Source organism: Lipotes vexillifer, unplaced genomic scaffold (assembly GCF_000442215.2).
Source record: "Lipotes vexillifer unplaced genomic scaffold, Lipotes_vexillifer_v1.1 scaffold668, whole genome shotgun sequence".
Classification (NCBI taxonomy): Eukaryota; Metazoa; Chordata; class Mammalia; order Artiodactyla; family Lipotidae; genus Lipotes; species Lipotes vexillifer.
The window spans coordinates 2,856,648-2,879,672 of record NW_006785319.1 but is presented as its reverse complement, the minus strand read 5'-3'; the positions used below and the strand labels follow the sequence as shown (position 1 = coordinate 2,879,672).

Below are 23,025 nucleotides of genomic sequence, written 5' to 3'. Positions count from 1 at the left end.
CTCCACATCCTCTCCAATATTTGTTACTTCTTATGTTTTTGATGATAGCCATTCTGATGGATTAGTATGGGTGAATGAGTGATAACAATTGTTTTGATTTGCCTTTCCCTAATGATTAGTGATGTTGAGTGTCTTTTCATGTGTCTGTTGACCATCTTTATGTCTTCTTCAGAAAAATGTCCATTTATGTCTTCTGCCCATTTTTTGATTTGGTTGTATTTTTTTTTTGATGCTGAGTTGTATGAGCTGTTTGTATATTCTGGAATTAAATCCCTTGACAGTCACATCATTTGCAAATATTTTCTTCCATTTTGTTGATGGTTTCCTTTGCTGTGCAAAAGCTGTTAAGTGTAATGAAATCCCATTTGTTTATATTTATTTATTTATTTATTTTTTGCCTTTGGAGACTGACCTAAAAAATATTGTTATGATTTATGTCAAAGACTGTTCTGCCTGTTTTACTTGAGGAGTTTTATAATATTCAGTCTTACATTTAGGTCTTCAATTCATTTTGAGTTAATTTTTGTATATAGTGTGAGAGTGTTCTAATTTCATTCTTTTATGTGTAGCTGTCCAGTTTTCCCAGCACCACTTGTTGAAGAGATTGTCTTTTCCCCATTGTATATTCTTGCCTCCTTTGTCATAGATTAATTGACCATAGGTGTGTGGATTTACTTCTGGGCTCTCTGTTGTGTTTCATTAATCTGTATGTCTGTTTTTGTGCCATTACCATGCTGTTTTTGACTACTGTAGCTTTGTAGCATAGTGTTAAGTCTGGGAGCATGATACCTCCAGCTTTGTTCTTTTTTTTCTCAAGATTGCTTTGGCAATTGGGATCTTTTTTTGTTGCAAACGAATTTTAGGATTATTCTAGTTCTGTGAAGATGTCATGGGTATTTTGATAGGGATTGCATTAAATCTGTAAATTGCTTAGGGTAGTATGGCCATTTCAACAACATTAATTATTCCAATGCAAGAACATGGGATGTATTCCTTTGATTTCCTTCATCAGTGTTTTATAGTTTTCAGAGCATAGGTTTTTCACCTTCTTGGTTAAGTTTATTCCTAGGTATTTTATTCTTCAGTGCTATTGTAAATGAGATTGTTTTAATACTTTCTCATTCAGATAGTTCATTATTAGTGTATAGAAAAGCAGGAGATTTATGTATATTAATTTTGTATCCTGCAACTTTGCCAAATTCATGTATTAGTTCTAATAGTTTTGGGGTGGAGACTTTAGGGTTTTCTGTATATAGTATCATGTTACTTGCAAATCATGACAGTTTTCTTTCCTTCCAATTTGGATTTATATCTTTTTCTTGTCTCATTGCTGTGGCTAGGACCTCCAATACTATATTAAATAGAAGGGGGTGAGAGTGGACATCCTTATCTTATTCCTGAACTTAGAGGAAAGGCTTTCAGCTTTTCACCACTGAGTATGATTATTAGGTGTGGGTTTGTCATAAATGGCCTTTATCATGTTGAGATATGTTCCCTCTATACCCACATTGATGAGAGTTTTTATAATGGGTGGATGCTGAATTTTGTCAAATGATTTTTCTGTGTCTATTGAGACAATCACGTGGTTTTGTCTTTTCTTTTGTTAATGTGATGTATCACGTTGAGTTTTGTGAATATTGAACCATCCTTGCGTCCTTGGAATAAATCCAACTTGATCATGGTATATGGTCCTTTTTATATATTGTTGTATTCAGTTTGCTAATATTTGGTTGAGGAATTTTGCATCTATATTCATCAAAGATATTGGCATGTAATTATTTCTTTTGTAGTATCTTTATCTAGTTTTGGTATCAGGGTAATGGTGGACTTGTAGAATGAATTTGGGAGTGTTTCATCCTCTTCAGTTTTTTTTTTTGGGAATGGTTTCAGAATAAGTATTAGCTCTTCCTTATATATCTGGTAGAATTCTCCTGTGAAGCCATCCAGATTGGACTTTTGTTTGCTGGGAGTTTTTTAAAATTACAAATTCATTGTCACTGATAGTGATCAGATCAGCCTGTTCCAATTGTCAGTCTCTTCTTGATTCAGTCTTGGCAGGTTGTATGTTTCTGGAAATTGTCCATTTCTTCTAGGATGTCCAGTTTATTGGCACATAACTATTTGTAGTATCCTCTGATGATTTTATGTAGCTGTATGGTATTGGTTGGTATTTCTTCTCTTTCATTGCTTATTTTGTTTATTTGGGTCCTCTCCCTTTTATTCATGGTGAGCCTGGCTAAAGGTTTATCAGTTTTGTTTATCTTTTCAAACAAAGAGCTCTTGCTTTCATTAATCTTTTCTACTGTTTTTTTGATCTCTATTTTATTTTCTCTAATCTTTATTATTTCCTTCCTTCTGTTGACTTTGGCCTTTGTTTATTCTTCTTTTGCTAATTCCTTCAGGTGGTAGTTTAGGTTGTTTATTTAAATTTTTTCTTGTTTCTTGAGGAAGGCCTGTATCACTATAAACTTCCCTCTTGGAACTGCTTTTGCTACATCCCATACATTTTGGAGTGTTGTATTTCCATTTTCATTTGTCTTTAGATTCTTAACTGATTTCCACTTTGGTTTTTTCATTGACCCATTGGTTTTTTAGTATCATGCTGTTTAGTCTCCATTTGTTTTTGCTTTTCCCATTTTTCTTTCTATAATTGATTTCTAGCTCCATACCATTGTGGTCAGAGAAAATGCTTGATACCGTTTCTGTGCTCTTAAATTGGCTGAGACTTGTTTTGTGGCTTAGCATGCGATCTATCCTGGAAAATGTTCACATGCACTTGAATAGAATGTGTATTCTGTTGTTTTTGGATGTAATGTCCAATAAGAGATCTGTTAAGTACAACTGGTCTATTAAGACCACTGTTGCCTTATTGATTTTCTGTCTGGGTCATCTGTCCATTGATGTTAAGTGGGGTGTTAGAATCCCCTACTGTTACTGTGTTATTGTCAGTTTCTCCATTTGTCTGTCAGTATTTGCTTTATATATATATATATCTGTATATCTATATCTATATCTATATATATATATTTGCTTTATATATGTTTGCTTTATATATTTAAGAAAAGGCATATTGGTTTGAGAATTTGGAATAAGTTTAGGGAACATAAACATATAGTTTGTGTTGAATATAGATGGTATGAAGGGAGAAGTAAAAGATAAAGATGGAACTGTAGGTCAATAATTATGCTAAAGAGTTTACTCTGGGGAGAAGGTAGGCCACTGAAGCATTTTGAGGAGTAATGTCTACCAGTGAACATAGTGCTTTTGAATGTTTCAGTCTGATTGCTGTATGTAGCATGGATTAGTAGTGAAAACCTAATAGTGGCAAACCATGGGAAAGCACATTACGGTTGTTCAGGTATTGGAAAGAGGGAATAATCTATTCTGGCAGTGTAGATGTCTACTCTAAGTAAATTAGGTGTTTTATATAACTTTTTAGAGTATCTGTTTCTGAATTATTACAGTAATAGTGACCTCAGTAAGAAAGGAAAGTCAGAAGGAGGACCTTATCGGGAAGTTATAGCGAATGTTAAAAGTTGCTGGGACATTTGGTTAAAATATCTAATATTGAGTTTGAAATATGTATCTTGGGCTTAGGGGAAAGATTAGAACTAATAATATAGATTTTGGTGTCAGCTATGTAAAATGGTATTTAGAGCCATGGGAAAGAAAACGCAGATGAAATTTTCAAGGAGAGCGTATAGAATAGGGAGTGGGGGGAGCAGGCGCAAACTCTAGTGTTGTGGGGATTCCCGGACTTAGAATATTAGAGGAAGAACAAAAGCCATAGAGGTTGGGTGAACGATGAATCAGGAACATCTGATATCAGCTATGCCCCACAAAGCAGCAACTGCATAATATGGCGGAAGAAAAGGGGGGGGGTAATAGGGAGAAGGGGAGTTATTGAAAAAATCGTTGGAATGTGTTTCACGGTTCGTTCATTCATTTGTTCATCACCCAAATATCTTTGGCCACCATGATTTGGTTATTAATGCCCTGTGGCAGGTTGTATTTTCCAAAGATGGCAGCAACAATAGCTCCCATTCCCCAGGCTCTTATAGAGCCTTGCCCCTTTTCCACCAAGAGGGAGTCTAAATCCCCTTCTCTTGAATCTGCTTGGGCTGGTGACTGGTGTGTACCAAGAGAATGTGCCAGCATTGTCATTGAATGACTTCTGAGGCTAAGTCATAAAAAGTGAAGCAGCTTGCACGTTTGTTCCTGGAATATTCACCTGTGAAGTCTTTACCTGCCAGGTAAGCAATCCATCTGCCCCAAGCCTGCCCTGCTATGAGGAAATGCAAGCTAGTCCACAAGCTGGGGCTGTACGAGAAGGCCTGAGACCATGTCAAGAGAGACAGGTGCCCGGCTAGTCCCTAGCTGCTCCCACCCCACTTGCTCTATTCTACCTACAATCTGACTGCACCTACGTAATGGCCCCAAAGCCACAACCACCCAGTCTAGTCATCCCCAAATTCCTGACCTGTGGAGACCATAAAAGATAATAAAATGATCGTTGTTCTTTTAAGCCACTGCATTTTTTTTTTTTTACAACCCAGAATTTTAAAAGTATTTTTCAACGTATTTTGCTATGAGTTCGTAGGGCATAGGTCCCAGCAGCTCAAGTTCTTCTCTACTGCTTCTCACGACATGTGTGTCTCTGGGTGGGGCCAGTTGACTCTTCAGTTGAACGTAGGTTTGTACCTTTCGCTTTGGCTTCTTTCTTTTTCTGGTAGTTTTCCCTCACACATTTCAGGAATTTATCTCCACTCTTGGAGTGTGTAATAGTTTCAATATGTGCATTAATTTTCTTGGCAAGAATCTTGCCCTTAACCTGATTGTTTACAACCATGCCAGCAGTATACTGAGCACCACTGTAGACTCCTCTGGTTTTGCCGTGGTAACAGTGTGGGCTGTCCCTCTTCGAACAGTGCCCCTTTCCCTTAATGTCTGAAATGTCGCCTTTCTTGTAGATCCACACGTATGTGGCCAAAGGAACAATGTTATGTTTTCCCAAAGGCTTAGAGAATATATGGCAGGTGCCCCTTCTCTTTGCTTTTCGTTTGCCATTTTGGAGAATTACTGGAAGATGGAGGTTCTGGTCAAAAGGCTGGAGTGAGTTGTTTTCAGTGATAGTAACTGGAATGGGTCACAATAAAAGAACCAGTATTCATATTTTTTGGCTTTGTATCCATCTGTTCCCTAAGAAATCCCACTGCCTCAGTTTCTTCCCCTGAATTCTGAGAGTCCTCCTGTAAATTATATCGCACTTCCCCAAGCAGTTGTCCTAGGGTGGCTGCACTTTCCCCTCTCTCTTATTCTGACTCTGCAGAGCTGGTTGGGGTGGAGGGAGTTGATAGGTGCATCCGAGAGGTGCCAAGGTGTCCTGTCCTCCAGTCCAGATGTGTCATATATCTGGAGTGCCGTCCAAACAGTGCCCTCTACCCATGCTGGACTCTTATCTTCTTTTAGAGGCTTCAAGAAATGCAATAATATGCTTTTGGTGTCTTACAGATTTGTTGTTGTTGTTATATTCTTTTCTTTTTTTTTTAGATTCCACATGTAAATGGAAACGTATGTTATTTGTCTTTCCCCGTCTGACTTATTTCACTAAACATCATACCCTCTAGATCCATTCATGTTGCTGCAAATGGCAATATTTCATTCTTTTTTATGGCTGAGTAAGATTCCATTGTATATCTGTACTACATCTTTATCCATTCACCTGTCAATGGACACTTATGTTGCTTCTTTGTCTTGGCTGTTGTAAATAGTGCTGCTGATGCTGGAAAAGCTTTATCAAACGTTCAGGCTCAGGCTTCCCTGGTGGCGCAGTGGTTGGGAATCTGCCTGCTAATGCAGGGGACACGGGTTCGAGCCCTGGTCTGGGAGGATCCCACATGCTGCGGAGCAACTAGGCCCGTGAGCCACAACTACTGAGCCTGCGCGTCTGGAGCCTGTGCTCCGCAACAAGAGAGGCCGCGACAGTGAGAGGCCCGCGCACCGCGATGAAGGGTGGCCCCCGCTCACCACAACTCGAGAAAGCCCTCGCACAGAAACGAAGACCCAACACAGCAAAAATAAATAAATTTATTAATAAACTCCTACCCCCAACATCCAAAAAAAAAAAGGTTAAGGCTCTTGTTCATATGGTCCAAAAAGAATTTGGGGGACACACACACTGAGGAGCAAAGAGAGCAAAGAGCAGTTTATTCAGGGCAGAAGTGAAAGGACACAGGAGAGTGTGGTTGTCCTTGCAAGTCAGGGGCTCCTCTCAGGGTTTTTTGATCCCCCTTTTATTTTAAGCCCTTTGAATGGGTGGCGCTCTTTTTAGTTAGGGGTGGAATATTCATGGCGGGGGGTTGAGGTGTGGCCTGATTGCACCAGGTTGCGTCAGCTCCTGGTCCTGTGGATTCAGCTCCTGAAGCCACTGCACGTGCGCTCTACAAGCTGTTTTCCCTTCGATTCTCCCTCACTAGTCGAGAGCCACACGTGGAAGGTCGTATAGGTTCATCAGCAACCTGTGCCTTTTTATTGGGCATACTCCACGGTTTTCAAGGCCAGAGTTTCTTGCTCAGATGCTACAAAGTTGGTTTTAGATGCCATTTCTCCATGTGTCATGGCCTCATTAAGTCCAAAACAGGGAGGTGGCTTTGCCTTAATGCTTGATGCCTTACACATGAGGAGGCTGTCCTTGGGCCCTGCCCCATCTTTCCTGCCTCAGAACATTGGGGTGCATATATCTTTTCAAATTAGTGTTTTTGTTTTCTTGAGGTGTAAACCCAGGAGTGGAATAGATGGATTAAATGGAAGTTCTATTTTTCATTTTTTGAGGAACATCCATACTGTTTTCCACATTAGTGGTTTCACTAATTTACATTCCCAGGAACGGTGTTCTAGGGTTCCCTTTTCTCCATATCCTTGCCGACATTTATTTGTTGTCTGTTTGACACTGGCCATTCTGACGGGTGTGAGGTGATACCTTATGGTGGTTTTGATTTGCATTTGTCTGATAATTAGTGATGCTGAGTAGGTTTTCATGTGCCTGTTGGCCATCTGCAGGTCTTCTTTGGAGAAATGTCTACTCATTTCTTCTGCCCATTTTCAAATCAGGTTGTTTTTTTGATGTTGAGTTGTATGAGCTCTTTATATATTTTGGACATTAACCCCTTGACCGTCACATCATTTGCAAATATTTTCTCCAGTTCAGTAGGTTGTCTTTTTGTTTTGCTGATGGTTTTCTTTGCTGTGCAAAAGCTTTTAAGTTTAATTAGATCTAATTTGTTTATTTTTGCTTTTGTTTCCCTTGCCTGAGGAGACTTACGCCTAAATATTGCTAAGACTTATTTTCACAGATACTTTGAATGTTAGCTTCTGTTCCTTTATTATGGTTGCGTCTTTTTTAAGGAAACCATGAATCCACAGAAACCACACAGGAGGACAATCTGAGTGATAGTTACAGTTGCCCCCTCCCTTTATAATAGCAATCGATTATTCTCAAAGCAAACTTACTAACTCTTATTTTCCTTATCTAGAACATGGGGACAATCACAGTAGTTGCCTTAGGGGGTTGTCTGAGGACTCAATGTGGTAATGTTGACTAAGTTACTTAGATAGAGAGTCTGAAACAGACCGTTTCTAACAGTGGCTTCTTCCCTGTTTTGAACTTTAAGTCCTGAATTAAAACTTATTTTAGAAATTTTATAACCATAAGCTTATATAACCATAACTAAACTTAGAACTGTAACTAAATTTATTTCAGAAAACTGGTAGAAATCTATACCTGAGTATACGCTAAGCTTACCTTCTTAAAATGTGCCTTAACCACAGATATCTGAGCAGCCACCTGTAATTTTCTGCATTTCAAGTACTGCTGCTGTCTTTGGCCTCTTCACAGTGGTGACTTAGAAGCTCTTCTCTCACAGTCCTTAATCACCCGCTGGTCGCTTCATTTGCACATAATGAGTAACAAACTGACGAAAGGCTAGCCTGTATTCCTAAATGAGGTGATTATGGTTACGTAGAGCAGAAGGTAAAAGGATCGCGTGTAGGTTTTTTATATTGTGCCAGATATTTATCGCAGTGTTAGTAAAAGAGCCGTAAACTTGAGAAGACTTCTGAGATGCTGCCATGGAGAAGACAGAGCCGTGACAACGTGGGAAGATGCATGGCTTTCGTTAGAGCCTGAGGGACACAGCACTGGGTTAGACTTGTGGGAATCAGGAGACCCGGTTCTTCATCTCACAGGAGAAAGCGATGCTGAAATGGCTCAGATTTACACGTCATAAATAGCAGTACTGGACTTTGGCTGTTCGTCCCCGCCCCCGAAGTTAAATTTCTCATGTTAGAATTAATAACACAAGGAAAAAAAACTGCGTGAATGGGAATCAGCTGATGCCAACTGCTGTGCAGAGAAAATCAAGAGTTCATGTGCTTAGACGCTCCATCCTCTCACAGTTTAGTAAATATGAGAGGAGTGATATTAGCGAGGGTTTACAATGACAACTCATTTTCATGGTTTTGGCTCATTGGCTGAGGCACAGAAATTAATAGCTTTATTTTATTTTATAGCACAAGCAGCACTTTGTGGGTGATACCTCGACTGCTTGGGTGATGGATGTATTCATGGCATCTTATGGCTTAGGGTAATGAGCGCAGATATCACGCACCAAGAACTAAAACAGATAAGTCCTATGATGTCCTCATCTCGCTTTATTTTCATGATGATTTTCCATCCACATAAACAGCACATGATGTACATACTTGATTTCTTGCCTGCAATCTCCTATATTTCAAACTCCAAATATTGCTGTTTTGGAAGTCCACTGGGATGGGCTTTCTACTCCACACTCTTTGAAATTGATCTGCTAGGAATAGCATCATATGTCAAACCACCTCATGCCATAAGCCTTAGAAGCATACTGAGGAGGCTTTCTGTGCTGGTGATAGGCTGGTTACAGAGACTTACCAACACAGTCGTAGCCTTGGTGTGTTTCAGGACTCTGGTGACCACACATTTCTTACAAATGTAAGTGGCATTCTCTACTAAGTTCTAAGTAACTGGGTTTCAAGAATGATAGCTTAGTATCTGGTACTTGTCTTCTCCTGACTTTCTAAAACTCTTTTACCTTCCTGAAATATCTGGTAATAAGCCTGCAACAAGTGAAAAGAAATTCAGGATTCAAGGGTAAGGGGCTTGTGTAGGTTTCCATAGGAGGGCAGTATTGTATTGGAAAGAAAACGTAAGAAGTTGGAGGGATTTCCTGCACTCTGGCCTTATAATTAAACCACTTCCTGAAGGGGAGTGGATGGTATTTCAAATCACACTAATAAATCTATGGATTAATAAAATGTGAGTCAGAACAGCATGCACTGAAAGCACTGCTGTTGGTCTGTTTGTCTCTCTTTGCATGGTGTGTTGATTTTTTCCAAGAATGTAACAAAGGAAAGAACTTTATAAAATGTTCTCATCTTGAAACTCTGCTTGTTAATGTATTTCTGTTGCCGCTCATCTGTTAGTAATTTCCCGACCAGTAACTATTGCTATTACAGTTGAAAATAGTCTTGAAAAGCAGTTGTGTCTCTGGTGAAAATTCTTAGTACTGGCAGCTGCCTGCATATTGAATTGCACGGACCAGGTGGTTCCAGCTGAGATCAGACCTGACCATTAACTCACCTATCTGCAAACTGAGCATTTCTGGGACTCCCCGGTTAGGGCCGTCTTCTCTTTTCTCACTTTTTACAAGGCTCAGCTTTCTTCTGTTAGGTTCGCACACATTTCATAATTACGTTGTCTTGTGGGACCTTTACAGCAGACGAAAAAGCATCTTTATTGAATCAGAAGTGTGGCAGTAGAGAGAATTGTTGGTGCTTTTTCCGATTAAAAAAGTAAACTAAGCAAGCAGTCAAATGCGGTATAGAATATTTTAGAGACTGACAGCTTCTCTCATGAAAACGGATTTTGGGATAATTTCTTGCGCTGACATGGAATCTACCGAATGGCAGTTCTGATTATTTTAGCTCAGACGACCTAACGCTTTCTCCACTCTTGGAAAACGAAGTAGGTTACAAGTTCAGATTTTGAGCAACTGATGATTATTTCTGTTTGCTCATCCTGCTTCACTATTTTTTCCCCTTTGCAGAAGCAGGGATAGAATTTGAGGAGTGATGAGGCTGAGAAAAGTTGAGCGTTGTTTTGGAAACAGGCTGGGAAACAGGGCAGTGAGGACGATGGCGCCTAGGCAAGGGTGGAGGCACACCGACATTCTAGTAAACCAGGACTTCACAGAAAGTTGGTACAAGCACACCTCGTTTTTTTGGGGGTTTCTTTCGGTACGCGAGCCTCTCACTGCTGTGGCCTCTCCCGTTGCGGAGCACAGGCTCCGGATGCGCAGGCTCAGCGGCCATGGCTCACGGGCCCAGCCGCTCCGCGGCATGTGGGATCTTCCCGGACCGGGGCACGAACCCGTGTCCCCTGCATCGGCAGGTGGACTCTCAACCACTGCGCCACCAGGGAAGCCCCGCACACCTCGTTTCATTGTGCTTTGCAGATGCTGCAGTTTTACAAATGGAAGGTTTGCGGCAACCCTGCCTTGAGCAAGTTTATTGGTGCTGTTTTTCCAACAGCATTTTCTCACGTCGTGTGTCTGTGTCACATTGTTGCTGAAACCTGGTCTCCCTACACTGGCACCGAATTGAATCTCAGAGACAAGAGTTGGGGGTGAGGCAGAGCAGAATAGCTTTCATTGCTTTGCTAGGCAAAGGGGGCCACAGTGGGCTCATGCCCTCAAGACTGTATTCCATCTCGGAGGAGGTACTGAGGACGGTTATAGTAATGGTTCAAGGAGCAGGGTTGCTGGTCACGATCGGGGTCCTTACAGGGCTTGCATTCTTTTCCACCCAGAGGTCATCTGAAGACCTTCAAGGCTGGCGTCAGGCGGTCTCTTTATGGGCTTCTGTTGTTCTCGAGGTTATCAAACTGTGACCTTCTCTGGAATGAAGAGGGCTTACAAAGAACAGAGTGCAAAGTGGAGCGTCGAAAAGAGAAGAATTCCAGGTACAATGATAGGGCTAAGCAAAGAGAAAAACAAGTCATCTGTGAAAAGCAAGTCAGAATGAGTTAAAACAGATCGGAGCGTGATGAGGGCTGTGTGCTCGTGGTCATCAAGTAGTTAATTGCTTCCATTTGGTGGGGAGTTTCCACATCTGTCAAACAACTCAGGAAATGTGCATCAGATACTGTTACCCGGGTACTTCAGAGAGGAGCTACAGCAGAGGGTATGGGGGAAGGGCCTGTTCTGGGAAGGCCCCATAGGGTTCTGCTCAGTTACAACATGTTGGTAATTCTCTCAATATTCCAAATGTTTTCACGAGTCTCATATTTGTTATGGTATCTGTGATCCTTGATCTTTGATGTTACCACACAACCCGCCAAAGCCTCAGAGGATGGTTGGCATCTTTAGCAAGAAGGCATTTTTAAATTAAGGTACGAACATGATTTCTTTTAGACATAATGCTGTTACACATTTTCATGCACTGGGAAATCAACACAATTCGTGTGACTTGCTTTATTGCGATAGTGGCTTTGTTGTGGTGTCTGGAACCCAGCCTGCAGTATCTCCCAGGTCTTCCTGGACACTGAAATCTGGTGGAATGGTGAAAAGGGAAATGGATATGAAAATAAGAACCGCCTTTAAAAGGGGCCTTTGACAGTCTTTGCTGCTGCTGATTATAGAAATGTCACCTTGGCTCAGTTGCGGGAGCTGATGGATTTTGTTGTTGCCAAACATGAGCTTGGATCTGAGTTGGGGCATGGGGGCTGGAGACGGTGGGTCCAGCTGCTTTATATGCAAGAGAAAGCATTTCCAGAGGCATCAGAGAGAGTGGAGGTGAGTGGAGATGGAAAGGGTAGTGCGACAGTAAACCAGCGCGTGGGAGGGCCCTAATGGAAGAGAAGTGTCAGTGGGGGGTGTTCAGTGGGTATATCACAACTGCTGGCATTTCTCCAACGTTCACTCTGCCCCTCTGACCTTCACTGAACTCGGCTTTGTGGGAGGGGTGGAGGGGTGGTGGTGGTTCACTTTCGAGCCGATGTGGCTTAAGGGTTCCACATTCATAGGATGAGAAGAAGACTCATAATAGCACCTGGCTGAGCAGACAAGTCACCCCTCCCGTCTCTCCTCTTAAGGGCCCATTTATCTTTACAAAACTCTGTTTGTTTGCCCAGAAGTGCCCTTCTCCCTTTCCTCTCCCCCATGAAGGTGGTATATAAGCCCGAAACCCTACCCGTCGAGGGATATTGTTCTGTGAATCCCCGATCTCTTCTCTCGCTCTTCTGACTTTTGTCAGTTCCAAGGCCCATCCCTCCATCACTGACCCTAAGAGAGTGGAGGTTTCCCACCCTGCGGAACCATCACTAAGCAAGCTGCCTCAAGTTGTGTGAGTGCCAGACTTGCCTGCTGCTGTGTGGAGTGGGAATTCAGGCCAGGGCTGTGGAGGAAAGCAATGTCCCTTCTCCCCGACACCCGCACTTCACTGTAGGGCCCCCTGTGACTCAGCGCATGAAACCGGCCCCCTTTGTCACTGTAGCTGAGATTCTGACCTGTTAAGGATTCTGTGCTTAAAAAACAACACACACAATTCACATTCTCAGCTCCCCTTCAAATACTTGAGCTGTTAAAAGCCGACATCCAACTGAGTAAATGTTAAAGATCTTACTGGCTTTATTCAGTGATGCGTGAGTCGGGTAGCATCCCATCAGCAGAGAGAAAGGAGCCCAAGGAGCTGTGCAAATGGAAGATGTTATGGGCGGGGGAGCAGAACGCGGCCGTGACACCAGTAAGGAGGGCGGGCTGTGTCAGGGTCCCTGACCTCCGGGGCCGGCGGGGGCTGTGTGGCCCATGGGCTCGCTCGTGTTGGCCTGGGGATGCCCGGCTGACTGGTTTAAGAGTCCACTTCTGGGAGAGCCAAAGCTGTAAGTAAGCCAAGCCTGAGTCTTGCTTTGGGTATGTGGGGCTTGGCATAAAAAACTGTATTTTAGGCCTGTTGTCTCGTTGCCAACAGTGCAACATTTCTTTGAGTAAATCTGTTTCATTTCTTCCAACTGCATAGTTTTTGATCTTCTGCCCTCAGTTGGATAGGTGAGGTGTCTTTTTGTATACTTTTTGGAAGCATGCTGAATATAAATAATAAATAGATGCAGATGCCCTTGTTCATGTCTTGCACATGTGACATCTTAAGTTACTCCTATGTGTCCTTTCTCTTCTAATTATCATCATACGATCATTTATTAAGCTACACCCCAGGCACCATTCTGCTCTGGTGCCAACATACAGTCACTCTGTCCAAGGGGCATGTAGGAAGAGGTAAGAATTGGAGGATATTTGCGGTTGAATTCTTTTCTTATTTCTTGCTGTGGCAGCTACTGTCTGCTGACCATGAAGGGTGACTTAGATATTGTTGAATGACCGAATGATTGTCCGTATTTTGGCTTTCATTCCTTTCTTACTGCCAGTTGATTTTTCATCTAGTCTCTTCGCCTAAAAATTTCTTGAACTCATAATAAAAAAAGGCAGAAGTCCTTAATATACTACTTAATCTAACATTTTATAAAATTGGTCCAACTTTCCATGTGACTCTTGTTACTGTCGTCTAGCTGTGCAGCTCTGCCCTTAAGGGATTGTAATTATTTGCTCTTGTGTTTCATCTTGCCCCTTAACCCTGAATTACTCTGTCACCTGGATCCAGGGTTTCTAAATTGGCAGTACAGTGAATTTACAGCAGCCTTCCAGGGTATGTTAAATTTTTGAGGGAAACACAGTGATATTTGTCAGATGCTCTGTGCACTGTTGGCTTATTTGTGCTACATTCCTTTAGATGATGTCATATCTTTGTGAAGCTGGGTTTTCTGCAGTTGCAGTTATAAAAACAAGCACCATGTGAAAATTAAGTGGAGCAGGAAATGGAGGTGTGGGATGGAAGGTTTGATTCCAAGGCTTGAGAAGTTGTTTGAAAAGTTCGGGAAGGTTTTAGAAGGAGTGTGGGGCCTGACAGGCTTGGGCACCCTATTAGTAAGTAATTGTGCTCATTTAAAAATGAAATAAAGGTATTATTTTATTTCACTATTTATTATTTATTTACTTATTTACTTACTTACTTACTTACTTACTTACTTTGCGGTACGCGGGCCTCTCACTTTTGTGGCCTCTCCCGTTGTGGAGCACAGGCTCCGGACACGCAGGCTCAGCAGCCATGGCTCACAGGCCCAGCCGCTCCGTGGCATGTGGGACCTTCCCGGACCGGGGCACGAACCCGTGTCCCCTGCCTCGGCAGGTGGACTCTCAACCACTGCACCACCAGGGAGGCCCTCACTATTTATTTTTAAAACTGATAATTAGTGATGTTGAGCATCTTTTCATGTGCCTCTTGGCCATCTGTATGTCTTCTTTGGAAAAATGTCTATTTAGATATTCTGCCCTTTTTTTTTTTTTTTTTGCTGTATGCGGGCCTCTCACTGTTGTGGCCTGTCCCACTGCGGAGCACAGGCTCCGGACGCGCAGGCTCAGCGGCCATGGCTCATGGGCCCAGCTGCTCCGCGGCACGTGGTATCCTCCCGGACCGGGGCACAAACCCGCGTCCCCTGCATCGGCAGGCGGACTCTCAACCTCTGCGCCACTGCCCATTCTTTGATTGGGTTGTTTTTGGGTTTTTTTTGATATTGAGCTGCATGAGCTGTATATATATTTTGGAAATTAATCCCTTGTCGGTTGCTTCGTTTGCAAATATGTTCTCCCATTCTGTGGGCTGTCTATTCGTTTTGTTTATGGTTTCCTTTGCTGTGCAAAAGGTTTAATTAGGTACCATTTGTTTGTTTTTATTTCCATTACTCTAGGAGGTGGGTCAAGAGAGATCTCACTGTGATTTATGTCAGAGTGTTCTGCCTATGTTTTCCTCTAAGAATTTTATCGTGTCTGGCCTTACGTTTAGGTCTTCAATCCATTTTGAGTTTATTTTTGTGTATGGTGTTAGGAAGTGTTCTAATTTCATTCTTTTACATGTAGCTGTCCAGTTTTCCCAGCACCACTTATTGAAGAGGCTGTCTTTTCTCCACTGTATAGTCTTGCCTCCTTTGTCATAGATTAGGTGACAGTAGGTGCGTGGGTGTATTTCTGGGCTTTTTATTCTGTTCCACTGATCTATATATCTATTTTTTGGTGCCAGTACCATGCTGTCTTGATTACTGTAGCTTTGTAGTATAGTCTGAAATCAGCGAGTTTGGTTCCTCCAGCTCCGTTTTTCTTTATCAAGATTGCTTTGGACTGTTGTAAGACATGACCATTTTATAGGTTGTTTGGACCTCACTACTTAGTGAAGGGAACTGTTAGATGACCTTTGCCTTCGAGGCACCATGAAAAAAACAATGATGGAGGCACTGCGGAAATTTGGGAAACTTTGACCTTGACCCTGACTTTGCATCCTCCCTGCCTGGCATAGATCTGATTCACAGTGAATCAGGTGCTTATAGAAATTTTCTTAACATAAATAACTTCATTTAGAAATTTCTCCCATGCATACATGTAGAGAGACTCACATTATTGGACACAGGACACATATTTTGCAATGATCATAGTTTTACATAGGAGTAGAAAAGAAAATGTTTTTATAACATATTTTGACTCAATAATAATACAGTAAAACCAAGTAATTGAAGGTCTTATAAGTGCATAATTGAGGTTGACAATATTAATTATATTAAAATTTAGAATAGAAATTCTCAGTTAATTAATGAAATTATTATAAACATATAAATCTGAAAAAATGGAATACAATTTAACTATTGCTAACATTTCTAGAACAAAAGTGTCGATTTTTTAATGTTTATCTTTATAATTTCCTATCCTAGAGTTGTAATGGTACCTATTGAATTCTTTCTTGAATTTAGTAAACCTGTGTCTTTTAATATATATACTTTTCCAAAATTGATACCATTTTGCTTATTACTGGTACAAGTGAATTCATTCGCTTAGCCATTCAACAAACATTTATTGACTACCTGCCATTTGCAGACTCTGTGTTGGTACATATTGAAGGTCATGGGAAAAAAGTAATAGTTTACTTGGGAGCACTTTTCTTCAAAGATTCTCTAAGAAGTTACTGGTTTTAACTAAAACAAAGGCATTTAAGCTTTACTGGGGACTGCTGGAGAAACTCCGTGAAGAGTTTTAATCATGAGATTTTGAATTATCATTGTTGGTGAAGGATGAGCCCTTTGCCTGCCAGAAGGAACCACAGAAATCCCTTTGTGTTCTAGGCCTTTCTGTGAATTCCCTCGAATAACAATCTCCTTGTTTGGATTGATAATTTCCCTATTTTATCTGATGCTTTTTCTATTTTTAAAAGTTTTTCTTCTCCCATTATAGGCTCCTTTGGTTTGCCAAACAAAAAAGCAAAGGACTCAGTGTGAGCTTTAGGAAGACTTGGGCTGCTTTCAAGGGTTTGATAACATCTCTGGGGTCGTACTGTGGACCTGACTTCTTCTATATACTATTTTGTAGAAACTTTCTTTCCTGTGTCCTAACCACATTTCTTTATAGTTTATTTTCTCTGTTTTGCAGTCACCTTCAGTAATAAGTCTCCTGTTGCATATGCTTTTGTTTGAATACCAGCTGATAGCCTTGGTAATGAGAAACAGAAATAATATCTTACTGTTCAGTTTATGTTTCTATGGGAAAAAGTGATTTGTTTATGCTTGGTTTGCATAAGTTAGCACTTGAAGGAATTGAATGAGTCCTCAGCTATCAGCTTGAAAAATATATCTAAATCAAATTACGTAGTCAAGTTTTCAGATACAAATGGCTTTAATTTTGTTAGAATATTTATGAATATATAATTATACTTGACAATATAAGCAAGATTCAATTTCATAAGTGCAACAAAAATTTTTATTATTTTCAATATTGTTTCCTTTCACTCATATATAGGTAATCAGGGTGCTCTCTAGTAAGCTTTAATTTGCTAATTTTTCCTTAAAATTAAGAAAACCTTTTTTTCCTCTTGCTATTTTGGAAAATATAAATGAAAGCTGAGAGTGTGTAATGTACCAAAAACCACATTCACTAAAAACTGATTTCCAAAAAACAATATATGAAAACATAATATGTATCATTATTCTTAAAATATATTTAAAGGAACCAAGGATATATAAAGGGGAAAGGACAGTCTTTAATGGTGCTGGGAAAACTGGACCTCTATCTTACACCATACACAAAAATTAACTCAAAATGGATTAACAATTTGAATGAAGACCTGAAACCATGAAACTCCTAGAAGAAAACATAGGCAGTAAGCTTCTTGCTATAAGTCTTGGTGATAATTTTTGTAGTCTGACACCAATTAGCAAAAGCAACAAAAGCAAAAATAAACAAGTGGGACTACATTCAACTAAAAAGCTTTTGCACAGCAAAGAAACCAACGGAATGAAATTGCAACATACTCAATGGGGAAAAAAATAGTATTTGCAAACCATATATCTGATAAGGGGCTGATATCCAAAATACACGAAGAACTCATACAACTCAGTAGCACAGAAACAAACAACCCAATTAAAAAATGGGCAGAAGATCTGAATAGACATTTTTCCATAGAAGACATACAGATGGCCAACAGGTACATGAGAAGATGCTCAAAATCATTAATCGTCATGGAAATGCAAATCAAAACCACAATGAGATATCACCTCACACCTGTCAGAATGGCCATGATCAAAGAGACAAGAGGTAAATGTTGGTGAGGATATGGAAAAAGGCCCCCCCTATGCACTGTTGGTGGGAATGTAAGTTGGTGCAGCCTCAATGGAAAACAGTATGGAGCGTCCTCAAAAAATTGAAAATAGAGCTACCATATGATCCCACAGTTCAACTCCTGGGTGTTTATGGCAATAATGCTAATCATATGGGCCCTGTGATGGGCCTCAGGGGTCTTTGAACAGGCTCAAATTATACCACCTTTCTTCATTCCCCTTCCACTTGCATCCAAAACTCCCATCAAAATTGCCAACCTTATTCAGACGCCTGTCAGGGAAATATTGGGTTGGCCGGTAACATCTTACGGAAGAACCGGAACGAACTTTTTGGCCAAGCCAATAGTTTTCTGTCCTGATGACTTTGCCTTTACATGTGTAGGAATGATCAGTATTTAACAGCAAACGTAAATTTCCAATCTGGACTTCTCCACAAACCTCTAGACTCACACACTTCGCGTTTCTACTGAAATCTATACTTGGATGTTTGATTACCTCATTCTCCACATGTCCGAGCTTAACCTCTGGTCTCCCCTCTCGTCCACCAGCAGCCATTTACTGTCTCATTTGAGGGGGGCTCTGTCCTACTCATCTTTCTGTCCGAAAGACCTCGGGGTACCTCTTCACCACCTCTTTCCCTCCCACCTACTTCCGGTCAGCAGGCAGTCTTACTGTGTAAACTTTAGTTTATCTCTGGAATCTGGTCCTTTCTTACTACTGCCAACAAGTACCGTCTTGAGAAACTGTAAAATCATTTCTTGCCTGGACTATTGCATCAGGTAATAAACATTCCAGTAGGGTCCTCTGCTTCAGCTCTCATCCGTCTGGGGCTATTCCCAACGTGGACGTCAGAATGGTCCTTTTAAAATGTCAGTTCACATCACTCAGAGCCTGTAGGGCTCCCCATTTGACTTAGAGTAAAAGCTGATGTCTGGACCACACCCTGCAGTGCCCTCCACGATCAGCCTTTAAGCCCTGTTCTGTTTGGTCAGGTCTCCCATGACTTTTCTCCTCCCTCACAATTTGCAGCCAAATTCTAGGTTGTTCTGTAACACACTAGGCTACTAGGTGTCCTCTGTCCTCGGGGCCTTCACTCTGGCTAGTTCCTCTGTCTGAACCCCTGCCCACACCCCTTCTCGCCCCAGCATCCCCTTGCCTCCTCCATCAAATCTGTGTCCGAGCCTCACGTCTCCACGAGCCTTACCTTGTCCATGGTACTGAAGGCCGTGATCTGTCCCTTATCCCACCCCACCCACGCTTATAAATACTCCTTATTCCGCTCTGTTTCCCCCAAAGCACATATCATCTCTAATTCCATATAATTTACTCATTAGTTACCATATTTTTCTTATTTTCTCTCTCTACCAGAAAGCTCCATGAAGGTGGAGTTTTTATTCATTGATGTTTTCCCAGTACTGAGTATAGTATCTCACACATAGACACTCGATGAATATTTGTTAAAAAAATGGATAATGTATTAAGTCTTCCTGAGGTATTTACATGTTTAAAAACGCTGCTAATTCATCCACAGGAGTTGGTCTCCGAAAACAAAATTTCATGTCGGGTGGCAGATTTCTGGGGCCATCCTGGGACCTTTCCATCACTCCTCATATTACACGGTTTGCATTTCTGAAAGTTGTCCAATTAACATTTCTGAAACTTCAGAATTAAAATCTGGGTATATAAATATAAATGGAAGTAGATATATGCAAAACTGTTAATATGTTTAGAGACATACAAACAAATTCAAATTATATTGTGGATATATATATATATATATATATATATATATACACACACACAGGAAATGTTTTAATAAATTTTTGGGGGGTTATGTGATAATTAGTTAAAAGCTCTTAAAAGACACATAGCTTAGCAGTTGATACCTCAGGTTCTGGAGTCTCAGGTAAACCTTGGTTATTCTGTTTCCTGGTGTGTGACCTTGGGCAAGTAATTAGACCTCTCTCTGCCTCTGTAAAAACTGTGCCTTCCTGCAGTTGGGTCTGCAGTTAGCTATGGAAAAAAAGCAACACAATGGGCTGTATCCTTCTTAAAATCTGCAGAATAGTATGCCCAAATTTGTGTGTGGATGTTTATATCTTCGGAATGTAAGTTCTTGGGTGAGCCAGTGAATTGTAGAGTAGATGAGCCTTCAGTGATAACACTGTGAAGACATGATGGTAATAGTACATATCTCATGGCATTATTGTAAGAAATAACATAATCCTTGTCAAATACTTAGATCAGTACCTGCTACATAGTAAGTGCTCAGTATCTTGAGGTCAAAGATAGAAAAAAGAAAAATAGAGCACATGAACATTAAGCTCTTTAATCAAGCACTTTATTAAAATATATGCCAGTTATTTTTGTTCTACTAACCTGTATGGCAGTATATGTATCATTTTATTCTTTGAAGATTTAAATCCATAATATTTGCCAGGCAGAGAACAAAATGCAGTTCTGTTTCATTTCACAGAGGCACACGTGCGTATGTTACTTATAACAAAGACAATATTTGTTGTTGAAAAGTTGCCTAGAAATGCATGATGATGGCAGATCGAAATTATCAAGGAAACAAGTTACATTTTTCAGGCTGAGGCAGTTCTTGGGAACTGCACACCCCAGCACCACAGGGCGTCCAATTAACCTGTTCCATGAAAAGTTCCCATTGTTGAAGGACGGAGGAGCTTTCACACTTAAAAGTGGGTTTGTCTTCTTTTCTTCGCCCTCACACTTCCTTTCATGCTGCTGCAGGATTTCAACTTCTCTGTATATCCTCCCAAAAAAGCAAAAGCGAAGGCAAAAATAAATGAAGAAAAGAAACCCAGACACAACATTTAAGGTTCAAGAATAAACTGTACAAAGGAATTAAAGAATTCAAATGGGGTCTTAAATCACTTCCTCAAAGCATTGAAATTCCTATTTGAGGTCATCCTCTGTGTTAAAGCACCCCAGAATTTTACTACTACCATTGGGAAGTAGATGAAGAGAAACGGGGGGAGAATATGCTATATTTTACTTCTTTCGATTGTGGTTTGTAATAGATGGTAGAGACTGGTGCTGGGGGCGGCGCGGCGCATGGGGGCTTCTGAGTTGCTGGTCAGTTTCCAGTTTTTGGTCTATGTGGACATTACTTGGTTCTCTTTTGTAATCACTTGGTGCAGTTCGCCAAGCTCTACGTAAATAATTTGGGTACTTTAAAAAATGACTGAATCGGGCTTCCCTGGTGGCGCAGTGATTGAGAGTCCGCCTGCCGATGCAGGGCACACGGGTTCGTGCCCCGGTCCGGGAAGATCCCACATGCTGCGGAGTGGCCGGGCTCGTGAGCCGTGGCCGCTGAGCCTGCGTGTCCGGAGCCTGTGCTCCGCAACGGGAGAGGCCACAACAGTGAGAGGCTCTTGTCTGAATCAAAAGTCTATGTAAAACTTATTGTATAATATACAACAACAGGAGTGAACCTTGATGATATGATCTAAGTGAAATAAAGCCAATCCTAGAAAGGCAAATGCTTCATGATCCCACTTTTATAAGGAACCTAAAATAGAGTCATAGAATCAAAAAGTGGGAAGGTGGTTGCTAGGCACTGGGAGAAGGGTGGGCATGGGGAAAGCTTTTGAGCTCTGTAACATTGTTACGGAGTCAACAACAATGTATTGTACACTTAACAAATTTGTCAAGAGAGTACATCTCAGGTAGGTGTTCCTTCCACAATAAAAATTCATAATAAAAATAAAAGGAGCACCAGATGTATTAAAATGAGGGTGGGATGAAATTTATCTTGTGCCTTCCTTTAGTTGAATATAGCAGTTAGCTTATGAGAGCTATGGAAAAAAGAAACATAATGGGCTGTATACTGCTTTTTACCTAGTTATACAGAGTACCTATATTTCTGTGTTAAGGTTTACCTTTTTGGCAGATGCGTTCTTGTGTGAGCCAATGGACTGTAGAGTAGGCGAGTCTTCAATAGTTTTGTTTAAAAGGCACATTTCAAATTTATACTTCCTTTATTTGATCCTCTGTAAAAGGCGGGGCATACCATTAAATCTTAACTCACTAGACATTATGCTGTAGGAAGTTAAGATATTAAAGTCTAACTACATTCCTTTCTGTTGATTTAACAAAATAAGGCACAGACACGTGATATCCAGGACAACAAGTGGTAAACACATTCACGATCATCTGTTTTTAAAATGTTAGTTATCTGACAAGCCATTTGCTCATCACTGTGGGGAATATCATGGCTGGTTTCTCTGGTGAGTGTCAGACTCCTCTGCCCTCGTGAAGGGCTGGTCAATTCCTGTGCTTTAAATTCCTGGTGGACACTAGGTAGAGTCACAGTTTGATCTGGAGAAACCAAAACTTCTAAGTTTAGAGTCTATAAAATGGGCTTTACTACAAGGGCATCTGGAAATTCCTCCCTGTTTCTTTGTTCTTTCATTTTCCCATAACAGACCAAACAGAGTAGCAAAATGCTATTCTGGAATGAATAGCAGAGTGTATTGGGAAACATTTCCTGAGTAGATGAAGTCTAGAATGCTTCAAACAGAATAAATATAGCCTCAAAAGCCTAAATCAAAGTGAGACAGAAAAACACCCAGGTGGTTTTTTCATAAAAATTAAACCATTGTGTTTGATACCTTGCTAAGTTTCTGCCTTTTAAGTTGTTATCATGGTTATTAGTTATAAGTCCTAATTGTCCAAAAATATATGTTTAAAAATATTTTTTCTGAAAGGGAAGATGAGATTAAAGGATGCAGGGCTTATTAGTTCTACAGAGCATATCATCTAGATCATGTTAATTATAGCACTCTTTTCTCTTTTTCATGATTGAGGGCACTAACTGTATACCCTCTTGAAAAGAGAGAAGTATAATAAGCTCCCAAAACGGGTCTAATCCACTATGTCCAGAGCGAGGAAAGAGACAGGTCCCAGGGTGCTGCCTTGCATCTAGTTAGGGCTGGTCATGGAGTCAGCCATATGGGGAAGGTGTAAAATAGATTTCCAATTAATTCAACAGATGTTTGAGTGCCTTTAAGGGATCAAGGATAAATGAAGAAACTGTTATTTTTCCACAAGTAGCCAGTCAAGTGGGAGACACAGATGAATGGACCTATAATTGCAGTACAGTAAGGTGCTGTAATAGGAGCTCAAGGGCACTGTTCAGAAAGGAAGGTCAGGGAGGCTCTGAGGAGAAAGTGGCAGAGCCCATGGGCTTCAGTTTTGGAAGAGCG

General features: G+C 40.9%; 1 protein-coding gene across 1 annotated transcript in view; it reads right to left on the bottom strand.

The window, feature by feature from the left end:
- Positions 1–4,560: 4,560 nt before the first annotated feature.
- Positions 4,561–23,025, bottom strand: part of LOC103076915 (60S ribosomal protein L21-like) — a 33,696-nt gene continuing 15,231 nt past the window's right edge. Inside the window, 3 exon segments of the mRNA XM_082931079.1 lie at positions 4,561–4,698; positions 4,700–5,136; positions 9,126–9,150. Of these exon segments, the coding sequence (XP_082787205.1) occupies positions 4,561–4,698; positions 4,700–5,136; positions 9,126–9,150 (600 nt within the window).